At 40.0% G+C, this 26,131-nt stretch overlaps 1 protein-coding gene and 1 long non-coding RNA gene across 5 annotated transcripts; one reads left to right on the forward strand and one right to left on the reverse strand.

Annotated features, from left to right (window-relative positions):
* Positions 1–363: 363 nt before the first annotated feature.
* LOC140856666 (uncharacterized) lies at positions 364–25,941 on the forward strand. The gene is made up of 4 exons (XR_012140229.1): positions 364–651; positions 2,897–3,031; positions 21,403–21,642; positions 24,948–25,941. It is a non-coding gene; the product is annotated as an uncharacterized lncRNA (long non-coding RNA).
* On the reverse strand, positions 1,235–25,455 carry LOC105040433 (probable beta-1,3-galactosyltransferase 12). 4 transcript variants are annotated; one of them, XM_010916949.4, is made up of 7 exons: positions 25,031–25,455; positions 9,838–9,990; positions 9,658–9,740; positions 9,477–9,576; positions 9,241–9,354; positions 3,513–3,655; positions 1,235–1,522 (listed from the first exon to the last, which is right to left on the reverse strand). In XM_010916949.4, exons 1-7 carry the CDS (start codon positions 25,453–25,455, stop codon positions 1,431–1,433), a joined length of 1,110 nt encoding a protein of 369 aa, XP_010915251.1. In that variant the 3' UTR covers positions 1,235–1,430. The 4 variants fall into 4 exon arrangements, with proteins under 4 accessions (XP_010915251.1, XP_010915253.1, XP_010915250.1 ...); XM_010916951.4 differs by having other exon boundaries at positions 1,476–1,609; XM_010916948.4 differs by lacking the exon at positions 1,235–1,522 and adding an exon at positions 1,618–2,361.
* Positions 25,942–26,131: the final 190 nt, after the last annotated feature.

Genomic DNA, 26,131 nt, shown 5'->3' on the forward strand with positions numbered 1-26,131 from the left:
ATGATCATTTATTTTTCTGAAAAAATTATGTAAAATATCTATTATATCTTTAATAGGTATAAAATTATATATTTTTACTTATAAATTTTATATAAATATAATATTAATATATTATAATATAATATTAGATCATAATAATTTATTATTTTAATATAATATTAATATATTAATATTATATTAATATAAATATATAAATAATATTAAAATATAATATTTATGAATATTATATTTATATAATAATATAATATTATATTACTATTCAGTATTTCATTTTAATTATCAATCGATATTTTACTAAATTTTAGTTATGGATCTTAAAAAGATATTTTAAGAAAAAAAAAAGTATCATCATTTTTCATATCATGAGAAGTGTTAAAACTCACATTCTCTGTTTCTCATGAAATATGAAGAGTGATTTTTTTACTCTCTCTTAAAATTTCAATGAAAGAAAAGCTCTTTCTCCATTTTTGAGGAAGTATTTCTTCCCTCCTCTACTTCCATTAACCAAATGAGTTCTAAGTGGCTTTGAACCACAATTTTCTCTGGTTTTCAGGCTTTGCCCAATTTAACTCAAAGATTTTTGAAGTTGGGAGCCATGAACTAGCTACATGCTCTTTTGCTTGTGATTGCTTGCTGCCAGGGTGATGAATGGTTAGTTGAGACCAAACACCTGTTGGAATCAGCATCGTACACTATCTTTACGCATGATAGCATTACCATGGGAGTGCTTGTTATTCCTTGTATTAGTTAAGCTCTCCATATTTTGCCCACCTTTGGTGTCACAGAATTTGTTACACATTCATTTTTTAACATCGGAGAATTTGTTATCAAATAGCATTTTCTTGTCCCTAGGCATAAGGGAGAACAGAAGGGTAACAGACGCTTTGGCTGGTTCATTTTTCTTGGATACTTAAAACAAATACAGAAAACAAAGAAGTACAAAATAGGCCCTTTTTTTTCCTTTTTTTTCCATAAAAGTTGCTTGAAATTAGGCGAGGGCATGCTCCCAAAGGTGTACCGAATGATACTAGTAGTTAGTAAAACAATAAGTTAATCAAATATACGTTAACTAAACATGGAATATATAAATCCGCTAGGAAGCCGGGCGGCTGGGGGTAGGTTTTTGTGGGTGTTGGTTATACGGCGGGGTAGGGTAGGTTTTTGTGGGTGTTGGTTATACGGCAAATAGTTACTAGTAGTTTAGAATATTTTATGGATAACAAGAAGTTACATGAGATGATAATAAAATGAAGATGATTATAAAAATTGATTACATGTCATGAACAATAAGAAATAGACAAAAGAATATATTGAGGATATCATAAACATTGCTTCTAAGAAACACTTGGTTCTCTATGGAGAGTAAGAGTCTATTCAATTGACGGTTTAAATAAATGGATAACGAACTGCTTTTCTTCTTTTGATGGAAACTACTTGTCTTCTTCTAATGGCAGTGTTGGACTCTTTGAGCACATGCCGATATTGTGAAGTTCTTTCATCCGCTCTACGGGGTTGCACAAACCTGAGACATATGACAACTTCGGCCATTAAGTCCATATGTACAGCACCATACGAGAATTCTGGCTGGTTGTCATCTGACGTCATCATGCTGAGTGTTCAACCAACTAATTTATTACAATAAATGGTCTAACCATCGGATCTATGAGATCCTTTTCACAATTTGATCAACAAGAAACGAGAATCTAATCACAAAATATGCCCAATATAAAATTTGATTAAATTGTAAATACTGGTGTGTGGTGCAGGAATGATATTAGGAGCAGAAAAATCAAACAAATCAGCATGATTCAAGCATATGTTATCGAGGGCATGCATGCAAAAGTTACATTGTAATCAGATGACAAGTGCCTTTGTTTGTTGTACCTCTTTCCAACTCATCCATTATGGAACATCTTTGAAATGAGGTTGATAAGATGATTAAATAATATAAAAGGGAGCTCTGAGAAGAGTTGATTTATGTTTGTTTATGTCAACTTAATTATATAAGTTACAAATATATGGAACATCCATCTCCAAGTTTTTGGAAAATTTTACGGCTGAGTTCTGATTAGGAAGTATTTGATTCACAAGAAGCACTCATAACCATGGCACACGCTTCCACGGAGTGGCTTACAGCCCCCCCACCACTTCCCCCAGGCTCTTCGGACAAGTGAACACTTAATTTGGCAATTTGGTCTCGTCCTTTTTGCCCTATGCCATGTCCTAGTTAAGGTCATCATGTTGCATGCAGTTTCTCCTTATGCCATGTCCAACCAAATGAATAGAAGAGAGACGATCTATATACCATTACCATTCCAGTTCTGAACCAACTGCATACCATCATCCTGGTCCTCTCACCTACTAAATAAAGCACGGAAGATACTCAGAAGCAAAATCCAACAAGACTTGTCTTGCATCAACAGCAGAGTTCCCACTTCTGGCCCATCAACTATGGTAAATGCAAACCTAGTCTGAGGGCAGGTTAAAACAAGCAATTTCTGAACTTAGGGTATAAAGCTCCAGATAAGAAAATAATGTTCAAATTGTCATATCAGATTACTTGTTCGCTAGCATCCAACTATTGTTATGAAACAAGCACCCAGAATTAAGTAAAATCCATTTCCAGTAAAATTTGAACCCTGCCCAAAGGACCACCCAGTGATAAAAAATAAAGGTATAGTAAATCAATAGGTAATGTTCCCATGAAAACCATTACATAAAATTTAATAAAGTCATGCAAGGAGATAAAAGAAATTACAAATTTATATTAGCAGTACATGTCCATATGAAAATGGGGATTACAAGAATACATGCAAACACATTACTGCAAAACTTGCTATGATAGAAGTACTGTATTAAGATCAGTTCTAACTATCTTATTTTCTAAAACTCACAGGGGCATAAAATGCAGCTACCTTAAGAAAGAAAACATTTAAGACTGCGGTCTCAAATTCTGGCTCATGATGGTCTGTTGTGACCGGTATGCACCATGGTGGGCAAGTAACAGCACCCAGCATTGGGTTGGAATCAGGTACCAGGCACAGGTTGATATTTTCATATATTCATCTGCTTATCAGTTTTGGCACAGATTGGCAATGTGCAACCCCACCCCCCCATGACAACAATACTAAATCCTTGCTTCAGACAATCACTATAACATATCATATTTCATTATGAATTGAAATACTCAAGGAACTGAGATATTTATGCACAAATTTTCCAGCATTCAACCTCGTAGATAACTTAAACAACATCCATTATATGCTCTTCAACTAAAAATGAAAGGGCCATGATTGTGTATAGATTCGTGGAGAAAGCCAATCTGGTTTCTATCATAAGCTGATGTCTGACATCATAGCCAATAATGTTTTGTTCAGATCTGGCAGAAATATTTGGTTAGATCTGGCAGAGTTATCCAGAAGTTGTGTCCACAGCTGTGTTTTAGTAAGGTTTGTTCAAACCAGAACATTATACATGATTTCTTTTTTCAAAAAAAAAAAAAAAAATCATACCTGAACATCTTGGGATGTCCCAGACAGCAATAGAGGTGGGTGTGCATTTAGGATCACATATTGCCCGATTATCTTCATGATTGACATTCATAGCAAGCATCCATGAACCGATAGTGACATCCTCATTGCTGAACATTCTCAAACTGTAAATTGAAATGCATAAAAAAAATCAATGACAACATTAGGAGGTACAAAGTTTCTTACATAAGTATCAAATCTGTTCTGTTCAGATACAAGGGAATCATCTTGGCAGTCCCAAACATGATGAAAAGAAAAACTCCCTTCTCCTACTATTTCCCATACCTATCCAAACATCGTGAAAATGAAAAACACATTAAGCTAACATAAAGAGCAGAGATTGATGGGCACTAAACAAAGCATCTTATGTAATGCACTAGAAAAACAGAGATACAACCATGAGAGAGATAAATAGAAGATGGGGCTGGAACTAGCCTGGGCCCAACGCCTATTCGAGCCCGGCCCGAAAATTTTTTTTGGCCTTCGGGCTGAGCTTTGGCCCGATGATTTTAGGAAAAACCAGGCTCGAGCCCGACCATGACCCGGGCCTGGCCCGAGCCCAAGCTTGGGCCTGACCTGAACACATTTGGACCGGCCCGAACCCCTTTTCTCTCTCTCTGTTTCTCTCCTTCCTCTCTCTCTCTTGAAACTTCCAAACCTCTATGAGGACTCCTCCAATGCGAGCGCTCCCCGACATCGCCATCATCATCGAAGAAGGTGGAGGCGATGGTGTCCGTCGCTGCAGTGGATGTGGTGGCCGGGACGATCAGGGCCCCGAAAGGCTCATCTAAGCCCATGAAGAGCAAGCCGTCCTCGCCTATCACTTCCATGTTTTCTACTAGTAGCATTCCCTCTTCCTTTTCTTCCTTGTCGTCGTCTACCTTGCTGTCATCCTCCCTGTTGTTGGACGAACATTCGTGGTGGAGCTCATCCTCTATGGAGGCCATGAGCGGGGTGGTAAGGGAGAGGCCAGCAGTTGTGGAGGACGATGGAGGACTTGAGGATAGATTGATAGGAGGTGCTCACCATCGTCGGCTCCATTACTGGCAGCTAGACATGTTCATGGGCCGGGCCTCGGGCCTAAACTCTATTCATTTTTAGTCGGGCTTCGGACCGGGCCTATGTAAATTTTGATATTTTCTAGGCCCAAGCCCGGCCTGTGATCAGGTCTACCGATAGTGGGCGGCGGGGTTGTGGAGGGAGGGAGGAACTTTTGGCGAGTGCTGCTAGCAAGTAGGGCTGGAACTGGGCCGAGCCATACCACTGATCGAGCCTGGCCCGAAATAATTTTTCAAGCTTTGGGCCGAGCTTAGGCCTGATTTTTTTGAAAAAATACAGGCCCGAACCCGACCCGAGCCCATTTGGGCCAACCCGAAGGAATAAAAATCCTTCACCTTCACTGTCTCCCGCAAGTGGAACAACTACATCTCCAGCCACTTCATCAACACCCACTCCACTCCCGCCCCATTTTCGACCTCTTCTTGCACCACCCCACCGGTGTCGGCGCAGGCGATGGGGACACCTCCTAAGAGCTCCCTGCATTCGCCCCCTTAAACCGTGCTGCCGACACCCTCCTCGACCCCTCCCTCTCCTTCCTCCCCGAGCCCATCGCCGTCTCTGCCGATAGCCTCCTCTGCTGCCGTGGCCACACCTCCAGGGGTTGGAAATAGGTGGCATCTCCGTCGAGCGGATTGTATGCTTGGAAATGGGCCTCGTCTCCGTCGAGCAGATCCTCGCCGAATTGGGGGTCACCACCGACGAGAAGGCGTACTGGCGGACGATGACGGAGGAGGTGGTGGCATACGATCTGGTAGTGGATACACGGACGACAATTGCGAGGTCAGGGGAAGGAGATCTGTGGGAAGGAGAGCACCTACAGGAGATTGGAGGGGGGAGCCCGATGCCGCTGAGGATCGGGAGGAGAGCGACGGCAGAGACTGACAGGAGAGCAGGAAGGGCGTCGAGAGAGCATAGAGGATCGAGAGGGATGTGAGATAGATTTATATTCAAGTTCGGGCTCGGGCCGGTCGGGCCAAAGGTCTGCCCAAGCCCGACCCGAAAGAATAACAGGCCCTGTTTTTAGACCCAAGCCCGGCCTAAATGGCTTCGGGCCAAGCCCAAAACCCGACCCGAAGCCGGCCCGATCCGAGCCCACTTCCAGTCCTACTAGCGAGGGAGTTGCGGTGGGTGGGAAATGGGTGGTTGTACTCGGTGGTGTAGGTGATGATGAACATGGTCGGATCCGTCCGACTTCGTTCCATCTGCTTCCAAGCCAAGCAACCCTTGGAACTGCTAAGACTCTCCTTACCTTTTACGAGTGTATCGAAAGAGACCAAAGGGATGTGGTGGTGGTGAACAATGTATTCAGACTAGAATCGAGCTTGCAAACGGGCTCGAGCCCGGGTCTGACTCGAGCCAAGTCAATGATAGGCCCGAGCCCGACCCAAAAATAAAATGGGCTCTATATCCGAGCCCAAACTTGGCTTGATTTTGTTCGAGCCTAGCCCAAAGCCCGACCTACAGTCGGACCAGCCTGATGGGCATGATAGGCTCGAGTCAGGCCCAAAAATAAAATAGGCTTTATATCCGAACCCAAACCCGGCCTAATTCTATTCGGACCTAGCCCAAAAAGCCTGACCTGCAGTCGGGCTGGCCCGAAGCCCATCAAGCCGGTCCGAGCCCATTTTCAGCCCTAATAGAAGGAAAAAGACTAAGAAAATCTATAAAGTGATTTGCTCAAATTTTATTGGACTTCAGAAGATGGAAGAAGTGAAACCACAAAGCAGTCCGGATAGGTGGCTCCTACAAAATATAGATATATGAGTACAACAGGCTCCATTTAATTTATAGAACTTTCACCATTTTATTTTTACTTAAAAAAATAATTTTGAATGGTTGCAATTTTTGGGTTTGATTCCACAACATTTTCCCAAAATGCCCTCAAAAATTTGTGAAGTCCTTTTCATTGGTTCAGATTTGGCCCTCAAAATCATGAGAAGTTTTAGCAAAGATCGTAAAACCGATGACTTATCTTTGCTGAAACTTCCCATGCAAACCCCCCCCCCCAAAAGCCTCTCTCTCTCTCTCTCTGGTCCCAAATCTAGGGCTCAACCTTGCATATAAATCCTTGAAGGTTACTTCTTTGTTATCACAAGAGAATCCATTTATAATTTCTATTTATTTCATTTCCTTTGTTTATGATGTATTTTTTGTTTAATACTTCTTAAATTTTAATTTTCTGTTTTGTATTTTTTTTTCTAATGAGTTTGCAAAAAAGATTTTTTTTTTTTGTATATTAGTCTCAAAATCTATTGTATGTGCATATTTTAATCCTACAAAGAGTTATATTTGCATATTAGTCTCCAGAATCTTTGTATTTGCATATTAATCCTACAATCTATAACTCTCTGCATATAAGTCCCTCATGTTAATGAAACCTGTCCTGAACTGAATATTCATTGTTTATTCCCTAACTATGTTACTTTACCAACAGGTTTGGGTTTAATGACTATTTTGCCCTTAGAGGAGAGTTAAATAAACTTCTAACTCTTAGAAAATAACCTTTTCACTTAGTATGGGAGAAGAAGGGAGAATGGAACACTTATAAAACTAGCTGGCAAGTCTATCTCCCAATTTTGACCCCTTCAATCTCTAAGAAACTTTCTATCAGTTCTTCAAAATTTGTTTTGAGGATTGGTTTGTTGATAAGAATGTGGAAGTAACTAGACAAATGGATCTCTAATATCCAAGCCTTGAATATGAGCAAAAAAGAGGAGTTTCCAAGGGCCAACAAAGTCGAAGAAGGTTCCAGTATGCATCACCAAGTAGAATCCACCTTCAAACTAGTTTGGCAAGTCTATCTCACTAGAAAGTCAAAGGGTATAATCTAAAGATGCCTTCAGATTGCAATCTTTGACTAGGACCATGCCCTCTACTCCATGATCTAGAAATCCTCCCCCTTTTAATTGTTTTCCATGAAATTTCGTTTCCTTCATGTGATTCTTTTCTTAATTTAAAGGTACCATTAACATGTGACCATTTACTTAGCACATACAAAAGCAACCAAACCCAAAGCCTGGTCATACCAACAAAAGAAAAAAGAGAGCCTCCCCACCTGCTCAATTTCTTAACTTTTCCCTTCATTATTTGATTCCCCCAACGGCCTCCCCTTTCCATAGGATTGTACAAACTCCCACCTAAATCCCATTCTCTATGTATTTTTTTTAATTCTCTAATTCCTCTCAACCTCTATTCTCTTTTATTTTTCCCACTAGTCACTTGTCTCTCTAGGTTCTATGAGACTAAACAAAAGCATCACTTGTCCCTTTTGTCTCTATGCTTTTGTAGAATTTTCTTGTAGTTTTTTAAGGATATAGCCTTTCGCAATCTATTGCTATTTAAGATTGTTGGACAAATCTAATTAGGTTATCTAGAGAAATATCCAGTTCTTGGCAAGGTTGAATTTGCCATTTTGGATTGTTGGGTTGGGTCAAGTGGGCCAAGAATTCAAATTCCGGATCTGCTTCAGGTCATCCTCGATGCAACTTGAACCTAATTTACTTACAAGCCTTTCCATAGGTCCTCTTGGGGAAAGCAATACTACATGGTGATGGAGAAGCTCCACCATGTTTAAAAAAGGTCCTTCCATCAAATTTTCTAATTTGCATGTAAGTTGCAGCTCCACCTATACCCCTATCCCTAACTTCACTAACCTGCTTAAATTTAGGAAACAAAAATCCATAAAGAGTGACACCATCAACTCAGCTTATTGTAGATGATATCTTTAATAAAGCTTTCTTAGGCACTCTTCCTCTCCATCTTGTAGGACAGCTAATTTTTATTCCAATTCACATGTGGATATAGGACTATTCCAGCTACAACTTCATGCAAGTAAATTTCATTTGTACTTTTAATCTAATTCAAGTGCAATATATAGCTTTAATGCCACTTAGTCGCAATACTTAAAAGCTAGAGGAAGCCATATATTTTTTCATCTCCAAGCTAACAAAACAAATCAGTCAACGATCACCATCTAATCTATAGTTACAGATTGATTCATTAAGGATATCTAGTTCTAATAGTTAGTTTGAAGAGGTGTAGCTGAATGCATTATGTATGTGAAGAAAAAAGAATTCTTATCCTGTTTTCCATGCATTTGAGAAGTTGTCTCTAGCACAAAATATAGGAATGATATAGCATAAAAATGCACCATGTTTGTGCTTCTTATGAAAGAAACTGGCAACCCCCAAAGGCATAAACCTAAGTATATCATAGTTCATAGTACATACCCCTAACAAGCTGCCTTATAACCTTGGAATAGGCATTTACCTACAGCTTCCAGAAAATTGTTTTAGCAGACCCCCAAAGCTTCATGTGTCTAGTCTCAATAGAAATTATACCGATGAGCAAGGCAAGTATGTCATCATCGTAGAGCTATAAACCTCACAAACAAACGAAAACATCGATGAACTAGTATATCTATCATCTTCAGTACTTATTTATTTCTAGTATGGATCAAGGAGATTAAAAAAAATTAAATACAGACCAAAAATAACTTAATATTATATGTTCAAATATGGCATTTTATTTCTTACTACTTAATATATTATTTGAATCCCTTACACTGAGAGCTGAATCAGAAGAGCAAAAGTAACATTCTAGTTTCAATTCATAAATTTTTTTTAAGCAAATAAATTAAGATATAACTAACCTATCATTTCTTGCAATTGCCAATGAAGCTACCACCTCAGCAGACAGGGCATATATGGGACCATACGCATGCAGAAAATATTCATTTCCGATCAAATGGCCTGAACTTTCATACCTGTGATTTTAATGAAACAAAAGGAAGCTCCAATAAATTGTTTAGTAGAAAAAAATATATTTGGAAGCATTCGCCAATGCAGCTGAAAGACCAGAACAAAATTACTAGATAATTACAGTTACCATCTCATCTTTGGATCAGTGATGACTGGGCCCTTTTTCATGCAACCAATGTAGGTAAGATGATGGGGTCGATCCTTAGCAAGAAGAGTTGCAAGCCGATCTGGCAAACCAAGAGCATATGATTTATACTGTTGGAACATTTTCAAAAAAAAAAAAAAAGAATTAATAAAGTTGAGTTTACCTGGCCTCAGATAAATATCATCATCAGCTTTGATGTAAAAGTCTGCATCGAAAAGGTTGAAAGCTGCTTTAAAAAAAGCTAACCTAGAAAAAGGAAAAAGGCAAAAAAGAAAGGAATTACAGCTCAAGCATTGTAGGTCATGATGAGAAGAAAAAACACTAACAGAGGCCCAGCTCTCACGTCTTTTGAGGCAGCCTTATGTAATCTTCTTCAACATCTATAAGCATGAAGTCATGGTACACGTCAATCTCTTTCCGAAGATCAGCCATTTTTTTTGAATCTTTTGTTCTCCCAATCACAAATCTAAAAGCTAATCCAGTAGCACGTTCCAAGCTGAAAAATATGGTGGATGATTAGTGAGAGATAAATAAGTACATATTGTAAGAGTGATAACAAGCAATACATAGAATTGCTTAGAGATGATAATAAGCTATAGCTTTAAAATCTTTGGCCTTCCCACTTGCTAACAATCATCACATGGCCCCCTTTCAGCTTGACTTGGAAAATTAAGCTTCATCTTTCTTAATCTTTACACCTAGACCTGTTGGTGGGTCGGGCCCAATCCAAGCTATCATTAAAATTAGTCAGGATTGGGCCTAGGCCCAGCCTCGTGGCCTACTTCCCAAGCCCAAGCCCAAGCCTCGTACTTACTTGAGCTTTGAGCTTCGAGCTTAGGCTTCCTTAACCTTTTTTCCAATTTAAAAAAATTAAAATGACTGGGATGTTCTATGAGACTATCTCACTTGGGATTTCGTTGAACTTGTGAGCATCTACGTCCTTCTTTCTTAGGCTCCACAATTACTGTGGTCACTATGTCCTCAATGTGACCTGCTCAAATGCCAACCTAGGCACCAAAGGCAGCTTGTTGAGAACAAAAGCATACCTCAATTCATGCTCTTAATCATCTCAGAATCCTCAACAATGCCCAAGCCAAGTATTTCCCACATGTCGAGCACCGACATCCTCTTATAAAATCAGTTCGAACTTAGTTGAGAAGATCATCTTCATCTCCTAGATGCGGTTAACTCGAGGAGGCCAATGACTAGGTTGGAGTTACCAATGGCGATAATGTCAGGGATTTTCGATGGCAATGATGAACCTGCTATGGATGTCAGCGAGGCTGTTGATAAGGATGAGGTGGGGTGGCCTGAGGGGTGAGACCAAAGGATGTTGGCAACCTAGGTGAGGGCCTTGGAGCAAGGCTCAGAGATGCAATGAAGTTTGAGGGAGGAGTAGGGCAGCCATGAACGAGGGTCTCATAGAGGAGACAATCTCCTTTGAGAACCTCGACGACCGTTAAGTTAATGTAGTTCTCAAGGTCAAGGTTGCGAAGGCCAGCCTCAACATCGACGGTGACAATGGACAAGTAGAAATAAGTGAGGCAAAGGCTGACATTGGGGTGATGATGGCAAAGGAGGTGACACCACAATGTGGGGGTCTCTTTGGCAAGCTGGGGCTTTGCATTGACGGGGATGGGGGGGGCGAGTGCTAGGGTTTGTGGGCAAAGAGGTGCATGAAAAGGGAGGAGACTCGTTCAGAAGAGGAGTGTATGGGGATGAGACTCGTCAGAGGAGCTCAGTTAGAGGTTCAAAAGAGGCGGCAGATCAAAGAAACCCTAGACACCTCATTCCTTATTCCCCAATGAACCAAGTGAACCTATCACTCATGGGCTAGGCTATAGCCTACATGGCACATGTATAGTACTGTATAAATTCGAGCCAGGCCAGCTCGGGCCCGAGCCATTCTTTCAGACCTAAATCCAAGCTGGCCCATTTAACAGACAAGCTTATATTCAGGCCCAGCCCAACTGTCGAGCTTAAAATCCAGACCCAGGCCTATCCGAAAGGTTTCAAGGCCATCCAGCCCCTGAGTATGTCTATTTACCATATAAGAGCATCACATAACTGATATTATATGTTGCTGGTTTTGGATCTACATATTCCAGTATCATACTAACAAGATTTGGGAGATATGGTAAATTCTAGTTGAATTAACATCATCACATGACATACAAAATGTTCCACATTGAGTGTCATTTAGAAAGTCATGACCACAGTAATCTGTGGAACCTGCATTTTCTTTTCTTTTTACTGGTTCTTCTAAGAAGAATGGCCAGGTCTTATCTTGCCAAGAGCAATGGTACCAAAGTTCTAGAGATTCCAAGCTAACAAAGTGAAATCAATTGATTTTTCAGATTGCAAGATTGAATTCTATGCTGAAAATCGTCTATCAGCTTAATGTTCTAGAGCAAAACCTTCATAAGCCCCTATCATGATTGTAATAATCACCTTTAGTAGAACAATGCAGTGGGTAATTAATTTTGAATAGTTCATATAGGCTATAACATGTATTCAATATGAGGCTGTTGGTTCTCTCTAGATCCCCCATGCATTGGGACAGTCACTTGTTGATCTATGATTTAGTATTAGCTATGCATCTTATAATATCAGTGTTGTAGTATGATCTATGACCAGCATCCTAACATGACAATATGACCTAACGAGATGGAAAGCAATGAAATGGAGAAAACAAATAAGCATCATTATTTTCAGCCCAAAACGAAGCCAAACACTAGTCTTGAATGCATACATTCTACAACCCAAATCCATCACAAACAAGTTATATACATATGGACTTGATTTATTTATCTTTTTTGCCAATTCACATATAGATTTATTCAATTTGAACTGAGAATTTAAAAAATTTTGAAGATAGGTTGTAGCTGTAAATGATGAGAGAAAATTTTTTGAAAGGAATTTGTTAATGTATTTAGTAATTGTTTGCTTCATTCACTACAATAATATTCTAAAAGATTTTCACTAAAACCAGTATGATGAAGCGAGCAAATATTTAAGACTATTATGATGAAGCTAGGAAATATTTAAGTAATCTCAAAAGACTAATTATTGCTTCAAGAAAAGAAAGTTATGACTGCAATTAATCTACTCAAAATTACTCAGAATCTTAATATGCCATGGTAAAATGATCCTTAATTTTCTCAGCATCTCTAGTGTCAGGTACTACCCTCCCAGTCCCATCCCCTACCACATCAATATTTACACAACAACATCCATGGCTTAGTACCTTGCTAGCTTAGTAGCAGAAAACTTCTATCTAAAAGTCTCCAAAAATCCCCAAAAACTTGCAGTGCACCTGTTTCCTAAGTGTTTTTTAAATACTGCTCCCCTTGCATCCGTGCCCCTGCACCTGCTTCCAACTTGGACAACAGAGATTAGTAACAATCAAGGTCCAATTGAAGTTTCAGTCAAAACTCCAAAACCAAAAGCTTTTGTCTTATGCCAAAACCGATCCAAAATGAAGTTTTGGCCCAAACAAACTTATGATACATATATAGGCCATCACTTCAGATTATCTGCATTATCCCATATGTTTAAATGTTTGGAATAATCTTCTCTGTGCTAAACTTGAATTTTGCAAGTTCTGAAACAAGGAAGCATCGTGATATTAGATTCCAAAGAAATAAAAATTATTATTAATATTATTATTTTACATATTCCAGAGCTCAAATTTCATAAACATTTACATTTTGCATATGCTAGATGGTGAATGACAAAGCACACTTTTTTCCAAAGATAATTTTCCAATTGTCACAATGTAGAAGTAATATATTTTTTCTCAAATAGTCTAGTCTATTATTATTGACTGATTTTTTTCACCATTCTTCATTTGTTCTTCATTTTTTGTTTAAAGTTTTTATATTTTTGTAATTTTTAAGTGAAGATGCGAACAACAAAAATGAAACCACTGAAACTGCTGAAATAAAAAATCAATTTTGTCCGGCCCAAATTGAAGCAAACTTTTTAAACCATGGAAGCAAGAGCATACAATATAACATGTGCATAAAACAAATCACATGAGAATTTAATTTGTTATTCCAATTTCCACCCAAATTGTGATTCATAACCAACCAAAAGTTTTCAACCCACATCACAAACAAGTTCTTCCCTCCCCTCACCAGTAAGACAATCCAACGAACTTCATTTATTTCTTTTGATCATTGCTTTATGTTCCATTAGTTTGATTCCTCACAAGTTCATTTTCATCTCCTGAGCTCCAAATCCACCCAACTAAAATAGTTCTCTTTACATAAACTACAAACTGGAGATTAAAACATGCATTCCATCCATCAACCTTGGAGTGGTAATCATCAGCTTGCTCACATGATAATCAATGTGGCCACAAGTTAATGCTAGCATCTCCAACCGAGAAAGATTAGCTCATATAAAAAGTAAAAATATCATGCACAAGTTTTGGTCAGTAATTTTAAGAAAGGAAAAATAAAGATTGTCAAAAAATCAAGATGCAATCAAGAAAAATAAAGATTGTCAATAAATCAAGATCCAATCTATCAAAATCACTCTGGACTTGGATCTTAAGACTTTTAATAGTTCTATATATGTTTTATTACCTAAAAATCCATGTTGTTGCAGATGCCTTATAGCCTTTGGGAATCCTTCTAGTAGCAACATATAACATCAAATGCAACATAAAATACTTAATTAAGTGGGCAACACAAGTTCTTCCAAACTCATGATATCGGCATATGCTCAAATCCAAGGTGTTATTATCAAGATAACGTGCTAGATAAGTCATAGCCTGCCTTTGAAGAAATATACATCACTATGGATTCCAAAGTAAAATCAGAACTAGATTGAAACAACACCGACAAATATCTCTCTCGCTCTATCTACAAACAATCATGCTTATATAAAATTTTTGTACCTTTAAAGATTACACTTTTGCTTTTATGTACTTTAATCCCTAATTAGTTGTTCTAACTACTATTTCACCTTTGTTTGCCACAAGGTTCCTTTCGGTTGGGTGTAGACTAGCTAAGTGCTACATTCTTTGCTTATGTACTTAATTCATAATTGGTCTAGCTAAGTATTTCACCTTTGTTTGCCACAAGGTTGCTCTTAGTTGGGTGTAGGCTATCACTCGAAGGTTTTTTCCCAGCAAAAGCCTTTGCCCACAATGTGACATGTAATTTTGAAAGTAGTCAATCATATGAGCTTTCAAAACCCCATTACCAACATAACTGTTGAGATTTGACACCTCGAGATTCGATCCACACTGAGCCACAGCGAGATCCAGGATGACGAACGAAGTCCAACGAGCCCAAAAACAACCCAAATGGAGTCCAGACGGCAAAAATATGTGCGAAAAAAGATCGGAGTAGGTGGCATGGTGCACGAGGCAGCGGAGGCCGGTGGCAATGCTGCCGGGCCTGGCGGAGACGTGCGCGCACGCAGGCGTATGCGGCCCAGTGCAAGCGTGCACGCGGGCCGGCCCAACGCGTGCGGCACCCAGGCCCAATGCCTGCGCGGTCCACCATGGACCGCGGAGTGTTGGGCGGTCCATGAGACCACGTGGACCGATCATGCGGTCCACGCACGGTCTAGGAGAGTTTTGGCGTGATCCGACGGTCTAGATCGCAGCCGGTCACGATCGGACGGCTGGAACTCAATCCGGACGTGATCAAAGGCTATTTTGTGCGATCGGACGGCCACGGATGGTTCTAGAGTTGATTGGGACTCTGTATGCCTACTGTAACAGTGTTTTGAGATTCTGAAGCCTATATAACTTCGATTGACAAGCCGTTTGTTGCGTTGGAGAGCTGGTGATGTCCTGGAGATGCAGAATGGCTTCAAGAGAGGTTTCAAAGAGCTTTTGTGAGGATTTTGGGACTTCTTGTTGAGAGACTCTTGTACAAGAGTTAAGTGGTGAGTTCCTCTTGTATTGATTTTGTTTTATTCTCTCATAGCGAAGCTTGCACGCCTCGTGGTAGGCTCGAGACTGATCCACGTATTTGTATTGTGTTTCTTGTTTTATTTCTTCTTTCTTCCTGCTGCATCGTGGTACCGGATCCTGCACAGCAATTGGTATCAGAGCAAGGTGGTGCCAAAGCGTAGGTTGCAGCGGTGGTGGTCGAGATAGAAGATGGAGAAGACAAGCACAATCAAGGTAGAGATCAATAGATTTGATGGAAAGAGCAATTTCTCCTTATGACAGGCAAAGGTGAAGGACATGCTCATCCAGCAAGGATTGATAGATGCTCTATTGTATGAGAAACTGACTACCATGGAGGTACAAGATTGGAGGCGACTCCAAATGCAGGCGGTGAGTACTATTCGCTTGTACCTAGCAGATGAAGCGATGATCCATATGCTTGGCGAGACTTCTCCGACGATGCTGTGATCGAAGCTCGAGGAGTTGTACATGACGAAGTCTCTCACCAACATCCTCTTCTTCTAGAGGCAGTTCTACCAGCTACGGATGACTGAGGGACAGCGTGCAGGAGCATCTCAGTCATTTTCAGAAGATCCCCACCGACCTCCTCAGCGTTGACGAGAAAGTTGAGGAGAAGATCAGGGCGCTGGTTTTGCTAGCGTCGCTTCCCCCTTCGTATGAGTTCTTGATAACTGCTCTTCTAGTGGGGAAGAACACCATCAAGATGGACGAGATCACCGCGGCGATTCTCCAGAATGAGATTCTCAGGAGGGAGAATCCATCTTCGAGCTCAAGTGACGGCAGCTCAGCTTTGGTGGTTTCTGGAGGAGCAGAAGGCGGCAGACGGAGCGACAGGAGATCGCAACGAGGACGGTTCAAGTCCAGGATGAGAGACTTGAGCAAGATCAGATGTTATCGATGTGACGAATTGAGGCATCTAGCCAAAGATTGCCCTCAACTTAAAGATCGGACGAGAGCTATTACAGCGACGGCCAGTAGCGAGTCAGAGGATGATGTCTTAGAGATATCTGACGAGACATCTACTTCTTTCCAACAGTAGATTTTAGATTCTACATGCACCTACCATGTATGTTGCAAAGAGAAGTAGTTTGACTCTCTGAAGAGCAGTGAAGGCACTGTTTATCTGTCGGATGGATCGAGCTGTGCGATCAGAGACATCAGGATGGTCAGCTGGAGGACACATGATGGTGCAGTGAAAAGATTAGGGGAGGTCTAATACATACCCAATTTCAAGCGAAATCTTATCTCACTAAGCAGACTGGATTTGAGAGCCTACAAGACGGTAGCTAGTGAAAAAATCCTGAAGGTGTTGCACAGTGATAGGATTATTCTGGAGGAGGAGAAGAGGACGAGAGGACATTACTACCTGACGGAGAGTTCAGTGTGAGGTGGAGCTTCAGGAGCCAAAAGGAGCCCAAAGCGAGGTGGAGCTCCATGTGGAGGTGGATCGGACATTAAACAGAAAACTTAGGAGGATGAGAGGCGACATCACAGAGTGAAGCTCCTATTGCCGCAGGAGAGTCCCTCGAGCAGGTCTTTGATCAAAGTGGATACAACCCATGATGGAGGTAGGATCGAGCGGCATGGTTCGACTCCCACGTTTGCCTATCCCTGAGACAGCAAGCATGCCCCAGAGCGTGGGGGTGAGACGGATCACAGGCACTCAGAAACAGATGAAGGTCGAATATCGAATCGAGATAGAGATTATTAAGATTTAGCGTCTCGAGATTCAATCCACATTGAACCCACAGCAAAGTTCAAAACGACGAACGAAGTCCAACGAGCTCAAGAACAGCCCAAATGGAGTCCAGACGACGATAATACGTGCGAAAGAAGATTAGAATATGTGGCATGGTGCACGAGACGGTGGAGGCCGGTGGTGGTGCGATCGGGCCCGATGGAGATGCGCATGTATACAGGCGCACACGGCCCAGTGCACGGGCGGGCCCAGCATGGGCATGCGCGCGGACCGGCCTAGCGCACACGGACGCCCAGGCCCAGTGCCTGCGTGGTCCACCGTGGACTGTGGGATGCTGGGCAGTCCATGAGGCCACGTGGACCGATCACGAGGTCCACATGCGGTCCAGGAGCATTTTTGCATGATCCGACTGTCTAGATCGCAGCCGATCGTGATCAGACGGCTGGAACTCAATCCGAGCATAATTAGAGGCTATTTTGTGCGATCGAACGGCCACAGATGGTTCTAAAATTGATTGAGACTCTGTATTCCTACTGTAACAGTATTTTTGAGATTTTAAAGCTTATATAGCTCCGATTGACGAGCCGTTTGTTGCGTTGGAGAGCTGGTGACCTCCTAGAGGTGCAGAAAGACTTCAAGAGAGATTTCAAAAAGCTTTTGTAAGAATTTTGGGGCTTCTTGTTAAGAGACTCTTGGAGTTTCTCTTGTATTGATTTTGTTTTATTCTCTCATAGTGAAGCTTGCACGCTCTATGGAGATAGGCTTGAGGTCGATCCACGTATTTGTATTATGTTCCTTGTTTTGTTTCTTCTTTCTTCCTGCTGCATCGTGTGGTACCGGATCCTACACAACAATAACCCCGCAAAGAGTGTACATCATTTTCTCAGAATGCTATCAAGCAGTGGCCATTTAGCATCAAGGACACTCCATCATTGCTAGGATTGGGATGTGCTCAAGTTGGGCTAGCTTCTAATCAAGCTTCGGGCCTAGTGTGGGGTGGTTTTGGTCAAGCCTAAGCCACATATCTAGAGCTTGAATAGATGTTGGGCCAAGTTTGGGCTTATCCTTATGCTAGGCCAGGACCAAAACTCAACTCAAAGCCCAAGCTCAAAGTCTAAGCCAAATAACTTAAATAGGTGTCTTTTTCCCAAACCTAACCCAATGGCCCCTTCCTCTCCCACTCATTTCTCTATCCCTCTCCTAATGTGGCTCCTCCCTCCTATTGCAATAGTCTCTTTATGGCCGACGAATTTCTCCTTCCCATAAAAGTGCACAACCCCCTAGCGATAATTGCTCCAACCCCAAATCATCCTCCTCCCTGCCTCATCCGTAGGAATGGCAACATGTAAGGTACCTACAAAACTTACCCCACCTGTATTTTAACCCGTGTCAAATCCTACTACCTGAACCAATCCCAAATCCAATTAAAAATTTTTCCAAAAATCTCAAACCTATCCCATTAAAAAATGGTAAACCTGACAGGTACCAAACCCCCCCCCCCAAATTTATCTTTATTTGGATCAATTATTCGGATCGAGTCAGGTACCCGACCTAGAATTACAAAAAAAAAAAGCTAAAAGCAGGGTGGGAAGGGCTTTTCATAATGATCTGAATATAACTAATACCAAATAAAAATCAATAATACATGAAACTTTCAATTCAAACTTGAACAAACAATCATAATCCATCATATCATCATTAAGTCCATAATCCCCTCACCCCTCTATGTTATATATATTCGCAAAATCTTATAAAATATAATATAATATAGTTGGGTTCAGGTAGTGGGTACCCTAGGGTCAAATCCCAAATCCTAAAGGGTTTTAATTTTACATCCTAAAAGCTCGGCATGATTAACCTCAGGCCCTAGCCTGGCACAGCCCTAGGCCTGATGGGTGGCAGGCCGTGCCTGGCACGGCCTGTTGGCCAGCAGGCCTCTTTTTTTTAAAAAAAATTTGCAAATGTGCCGTGCCAGGCAAGGCCCATTTCGGTCCGTTACGGGCCGTGCCTAGCACGGCCCGTTTGAGGCAGTTACGGACTGGGCCTAGCATGGCCCGTTTCGGCTCATAACGACCAAAAACGGCTATTTTCATGATTTTTATCTTTTTACCCCTTCCAACAACCATAAAATGGCTATTTTGAGGGGTATTTTGGAAAAAAAAATTTATAGATTCCTATAAATAGCCCCCTTCTCTCCCATTCTCACCACACTAAATCTACTCTTCTCTTCTTCTCTATTACTACTATTTCTTTCTTCTAGCAATATTGCAAATATTCTAACAATTTAATTTTTAATTTATATTTAGCAAGTCTTCAAGTGCTACACAAGAGGAGATCCTTGTTGAGGAGCACAAGAGAAAGCTCACAAATTTCGGCGCTGTCTCTACTCAATTCCTCCACCTCTGATTAGTTTTTATTTTTTGATTCATAAATTTAGAAATGACATCTTATGATGAGAACTATTTTGGCGTTCTCCCTGTTTTCGAGAGAGAGAAAACTAATCTCCTTGCTCCTCCCTCTGAAACTAGTCAAACCTCTTCCCGTAAGAGGACTAGTACAGTTTGGGAAGATTTTGAAAGAGTTTTTGTTGACAGAGTCTGGAAAGCAAAATGTAAAAAATATGCCAAATTTTATAGTTATACCAGTAACGGAGGAACTGACCATTTGAAGAGATATCAAGAGAGTCATAGGATGAGTGACTCTCATCTCCAAAGTATCCTCAATGTATAAGGTGATCTCTGGTAGGTAATTTTGTATATAGTCACGAAAATAAAAAAAAATACTAATTAAATGAATAGTTAGGGATGAACTGCCTTTTAGTTTATGCGAGTCTTTTGATTTTGAAAAATATGTTTAATTAACCCTATAGCCTACTTACAAAAGAACCAATAGATGTATTTTTAGAAGGATAGCTACTACAAATTTTTTAGTAATGAAACAAAATTTAATTAAAACTCTCTCTACCTTAAATTCAAAAGTTTCATTAACTTCAGATATTTGATCAGCATCGGTAGGTAGTAATTATTTTATTTCTATTATTGTTCATTATATTGATAATGACTGAAATTTAAATAAATGTATTCTTATTTTTCGTGCTTTTGATTTTCCACATTCTGGACAACAAATTTCAAATGTTATTTACCAAATGGCATGTTCATTTAGAATTAATGATAAAATCATGTCTATTACTTTTGACAATGCATCTAATAATAATTCTACTGTTACATTATTGAAGGACTCATTGCATTCTATTTTAAATGGCCCGTTGTTGCATATTAGATGTGCATATCATATCTTAAATCTTTCTATACAAGCTAGCATGGGCATGGTCCAAGATGTAATTTCAAAAATTAGAAATGTTGTTTCTTTTATTCATGCTTCAAGAGTAAGACTTCAAGAATTTAAGCAACTGTATGTAGATCATGGTAAATATTTTAAAAAATTTAAACTTGATGTAATGACTCATTGGAATTCAACATATAGCATGATATATGATGCATATCCATATAGAAACTTATTAAGTGCATATATTAATGATCGTAGATTAGGTTTTGTATTGACTGAAACTAATTGGATTAAAGATAAAATTTTGAAAGATTTTTTGGTTACTTTTTATAATGCTACTAACATTCTTTCTGGTATTTATTATCCAACTTCACGTTCGTTTTTACAACAAGCATTTGATATTAATAAGAAATTTGTAAAATATAGATTTGATGATATTTCAATGCCTATTATTGAACAAATAGAATCTAAATGGAATGAATATTGGGATAATGTATGTCCTATACATAATTTAGTTGCTGTATTTGATCCAAGAGTTAAATTGAGTGGTGTGCTAATTTCACTTGATGCATATTGTGAAAACATGATGCTACATCCTGAACCCGCGAAAGCTGAGATAACAAAACTTCTTTATGATATTTATGCGTTATATAATGAAAAAATTCATGGATCTAGATTACTAATACAAAGCTTTATCGGTTCTTCTAGTAGTTCTCATTCATCATCTATTTTTAGTTTTATTGCGCATAGGAGACAGACACATACTTCAAATTCATTTGTATTTTTTTCATCTGCTTTAAGTAGTAAATTAGAATTTTGTTTACGAAATGATCTTCAATCTGTATATGATGAAAATCAAATAGATAATCTAGATGTGTTAGCTTGGTGGAAAGGTGTTAAAAATCAATATCCTGTTTTGTTTGCCATTGCATGCGATATTTTAGCTATATCGATATCTACAGTAGTATCGAAACCCATTTTTAGTGCAGGTCGGTGTATTCTTAATGAAAAGAGAAGTCGGATGACCAGCGAGACAGTGGAGATGGTGCTCTGCTTCAAAGATTGGTTAGATGCGGAGGCGAGACTTCAAGATAAAGATGGACATTCCACTATATCTTCTGATGAAGACGACACAAACAAGACCGACAATTAGTAGAAGTTTTATCAAGCTAACACAAAAGAGCAGAGAGAGGGTCTTGAAGAAGTTCAGTGAAAGCAGAGACAAGCTGGTACGATTTATCTATTTTTTTATTAATTATATTAAATTTTTTAATTATTGAGGTGAGTCACCTCTATAATTTTTTTTCTTTTCTCTCCCTCATTGTACTCTGAAGGTCAGACCTAACCCCCTCCCTCCCTGTATCAATTTGATATTTATTAATAAACTAATAGAGGTCCACGCCAAACCCCCCACCAAACAAGATGGCTTTATATTTAAATCCCTAGTCTCCAACCTTTTTCTAATTTATTCATACATATTTTTTTATAAATTTTAAAAAATTCTAAACGAACCGTGCCTGGACACGGCCTGTTTCAAAGGGGTCGGACTGGCACACGGGCCGGGCCGGGCCGTGCTTGGCTCATGGGTCGTGCCGGTCCAGGCCCTTATGGGCCGTGTCGGGCCTGAGCCACGGGCTAGAAAATCCTAGCCCAGCCCGACCCCCCTTTTATGGGCCGTGCCAGACACAGCCTATCACTGTAGCTGCCGGGCCAAACCGTGTCATGGACGGCCCGGCCCGTTGCCCATCTCTATCCTAAACCCTTCCCAAACCTATAGGATTTTGCTAAACAGGTCCTATTTGGGTTTAGGACAGGTCAGATACTCGAAAAAAACCCACTTAGCTGCCATCCCTACTCATCTGCCATCATTGGCTCCCCCATAGGCCTCCTCTCTCCTCCTCTCTCACCATGGATGCCTAACTCCACCCCACTTCCAACACATTGGATCATTTTAGTCAAGGCCTATGTGGTCTTCAAGCTAGGTTCGGCCATCCCTACTCATCTGCCATCATCGGCTCCCTCATAGGCCTCCTCTCTCCTCTTCTCTCACCATGGATGCTTGACTCCACCCCACTTCCAGCACACTAGATCATTTTAGTCAAGGCCTATGTAGTCTCCGAGCTCGATTCGAACCAGTATCAAGCCAAACCTTTCATAAGTATTTCGAGCTTCGGCCTAGCTTGAAATCCAAAAAATTTCTCGAGGTTGGGCTTGGGTAGGGGCATGATTTTAGCCAAGCTAGCCTATTTGCAACCCTATTTATTGCCCAGGATAAACTCAAGTAGTGTCAAATTTATCCACACATTGGGGCAAGGTTTGGAGTTTCGACCAGCATGAATCGTGTTTCATTGAGATCAGTTTGAAATTGATTGAAAGCTATACAAATTCAATGGTCTTGGCTGGTTTGGGTCCAATTTTGGCTGTTCTTGTACAAAACCAATGGAAACTGATATTTTATCTTTTATTTTATTCATATATCTTTAATGTTTGCTAATATTTCTGAATTTTATCAATATTATTGGATATCATATTTATCTAAGGATTTAATGATCTAGTTTATATTAGTTTTGACCACATTGTTATTGCAATCTTGATGTTCCTTTACTAATTAGAAAGCATTACACTATCACATCTTCATATAATTCTTTTCTTATTTATCGTAGTTGTTCACGGGTGAGCCTTAGTGCAATGATAAGATTGCTCCGTTGTGAGCTGCTTGTCACAAGTTCCAAATATGAAAGCAGCCTCCATGGTTGAATCCCTCCCAGACCCCGCAGTGAAGGAAGTCTCGTGCACTAGAACACTCTTTTTTTTTTTAGATTAGTTGCTTCTCTTCTTTCAAAATAAAAAATGATATATGAAAAAAAATATTGAATGAAATAGGTTTTATTTATATGGATTTCTTTTTACTTAAATAATTTATTCAAATGAAAAAAAAAAATCTGTTCTAATGGATTTTCTTGCTTGGATGGCTTTTTGAAATGGAATAAAATGAAACATGCTCAAAAGGGTTCTTCCTTGCTTGGATGAGTTATTAATATGAAACCAAATGAGATACTCCTGGATGGATTATTTTCTTAAATGGGTTATTAAAGCGAAATAGAATGACATATGCTTAAAGAAAACTATAGTTAATTATAGAAATAAGGAAAATATGGGGCATTATTAAAAGTTGGAAAAAAGTATAAGAAAATTATAATGCATAAACTCCAAAACTTGGAATAAAATAGTTGAAACCACTGAACGTGCCAAAATTGTCAAAACCAAAACTCTATCCACAAGACTGAAACCTGAACTGAGTTTAAGTTTTAAAATCTTGCATTGGACTATTACACTAATATCAGTGTTAGGAACTGATTTTGATGCATGTAAAGAAGTCAGATCACGAGGAGTAAAAGATCATGAATTTGTACAAATACAAATGGTTTACATGCATTAAAAAAAATATTTACTCGATATAGAACTACACATAATAAAAAAATAGACATGTTACTTAATTGGCTATTTGCTCATAAATTTTTCTTTTTCTTTTTTTTTGCATGTTGTATAGATATGTCATTTTCTTGATCTATACTAACTGAATGTTACATACAAATGATAGACTATCTAAATTAGGCGAATTACCCACTTAAACAGTAAAAATAAGTAATATATATGAACTATTGATTAATTGATCCCTTCCTAATCAGTGCTTGTTACTCAACTTCCCGCATTTTCCACAGGTCCCTTGCCATCATTGTCTGTGCATAGAATAACTTATAAATACTGTCTACATGATGGCTTCCAAGACTGACTTCAAGACATGTCCAACTCATCCACAATGTTAATATGATGATCCAGGTAATGTTGACACCAAGGGATAATGAATGGCCATCATAACCCACCATCTTGTCCTCATTATTTTCCTCAGCTTTGTTGAAATCACTGCTACTCTCAAACTTAAATGATTTGCATTGATATGTTTTCACTTTGCCCCCTATTCTAGTGCAAGAAACTTATAGATCACTCTGGAATGTGAATCTCCAAAAAAATCATTGTTGACCACAAGAAAGTAGTTACTGATGGTCCAAGACGGTAATTTAGAACCATCTTGATGACTCTTTTCTGACCGACATTTAATCCTTGTCTTCTATGACTTCAAGATCCAAGATCAATAACTAGAAACAAAAGAACAAGGCACTATTGAAATCTAGAATAGCATCAAAAACAGTTGAACTTCTAGGTCATAACTATGTATAACTGAGCAGAAACCATCGTGCAATCACCACTACTCCTAAGCTTCATCTTCATCAGTTTGCCTTAATCAATTTTGACCTATTTCTTCTATACCAGAGTGCAGAAATTTTTAGCTCGTTCTGAAATTTCTTTCTCAAAGAAACAGATATTGGAAGAAACAAGTGAACAATCACAATCTCCAGCCAGGTTTCCTACTGTCTTACTTCTTAAAATGGAAAGAAAAAAATCACAAAACATCTCCAATTATAACTATATTGATGAGCCTCTTTCTTGATCTACATCTAACCCTTGTCTTTAGAGTTTCGGATCCAAGACCACCAACAAGAAGACAACAGAAAAGGAAAAAAGCATCGAAAGAAGAACGGACGTTATGAATTATACCTTCCCAAGCCCTCCGGATCGGAGGGGAACCAGGTACTCCGGAGTGCCGCTCGGCGATCGGCCGAGGAGAAGCTGGTCTGGACCCCGACGAAGCCGAGGATCTTGGGCCGCGCGACGACGCCATCTTTGTCACCGGCGAGGGACTTTGAGCGGAAGGTCCTGAGAGCATCCTCGGCCCGGCCGCATCGAATGATGGTGATGGTCCTGGGAGGGCGGCGGAGGACAACGGCGGCGAATACGATCCCGCCGACGCCGACGAGGAGGCAGAGGGCAGAGAGGAGGAGAAGGGGGAGGCGGCGCGGGGGCGAGAGCGGCGGGGCGAAGGGTTTCGGTTTCTTGCCCTTGTCGTCCTTGGAGTACGAGGAGAGAGGAGGGGAGGGGCGGCTGGCAGAGGAGAAAGGTGGGAGAGTAGGGACTGGCGGCATTCCCGTGATTTATCCCCCGGGAAAATCTGCTTTTAAGTTAGCCGGAGGCGAAAGCGGAGAGGATTCGGAACCGGGATCGGAGGAGTGGGAGTAAGATGTTGGAACGACCTGGATTTTTCGGACAGGTATCCAGAGAGACTTGAGGCGGTGGTTGAGGAGGGGACGCTTCTTGAAGCTTTACGCCAACTTGTCCGCGAGACCGTCAGTGGAAGAGGTGGTGATGCGCCACCTTACACTACAGGGTTGCAGCAACCAAGCGGACGCAAGCCGGCGGGCGTTCTAAATGGCTAGCTAACTTGGGCTTCCTTGTCTGAACAAGACGGAGTTGACGGATCTACATTTTTTTAAAAAATATATATCATTACATATTGTATAAAATTATCTGAAAAATAAAAATACATTTAAATGTTTTTTTTTGGGATTCTATCTGACCCGGAAAGAACGCAAACCCATGCAGTAAACAAGATAATTGATTTCCTGATATCACATTAGAATAGCTTAACCATATTATCATGCTACACATCAATGGTTTAAGAGGCAGATTCACCAAACAATCTTTCAGAATACAATGGTAAAATCGAGTGGGGACTTACATAAATACAGTTAAGGATTTAGTTTTATAGTAATAAAATAAATCATGATTTGCAATAAAAACTTACTCTATATATGATTGTGT

This window comes from Elaeis guineensis, chromosome 3 (genome assembly GCF_000442705.2).
Source record: "Elaeis guineensis isolate ETL-2024a chromosome 3, EG11, whole genome shotgun sequence".
In the NCBI taxonomy this organism is placed as follows: Eukaryota; Viridiplantae; Streptophyta; class Magnoliopsida; order Arecales; family Arecaceae; genus Elaeis; species Elaeis guineensis.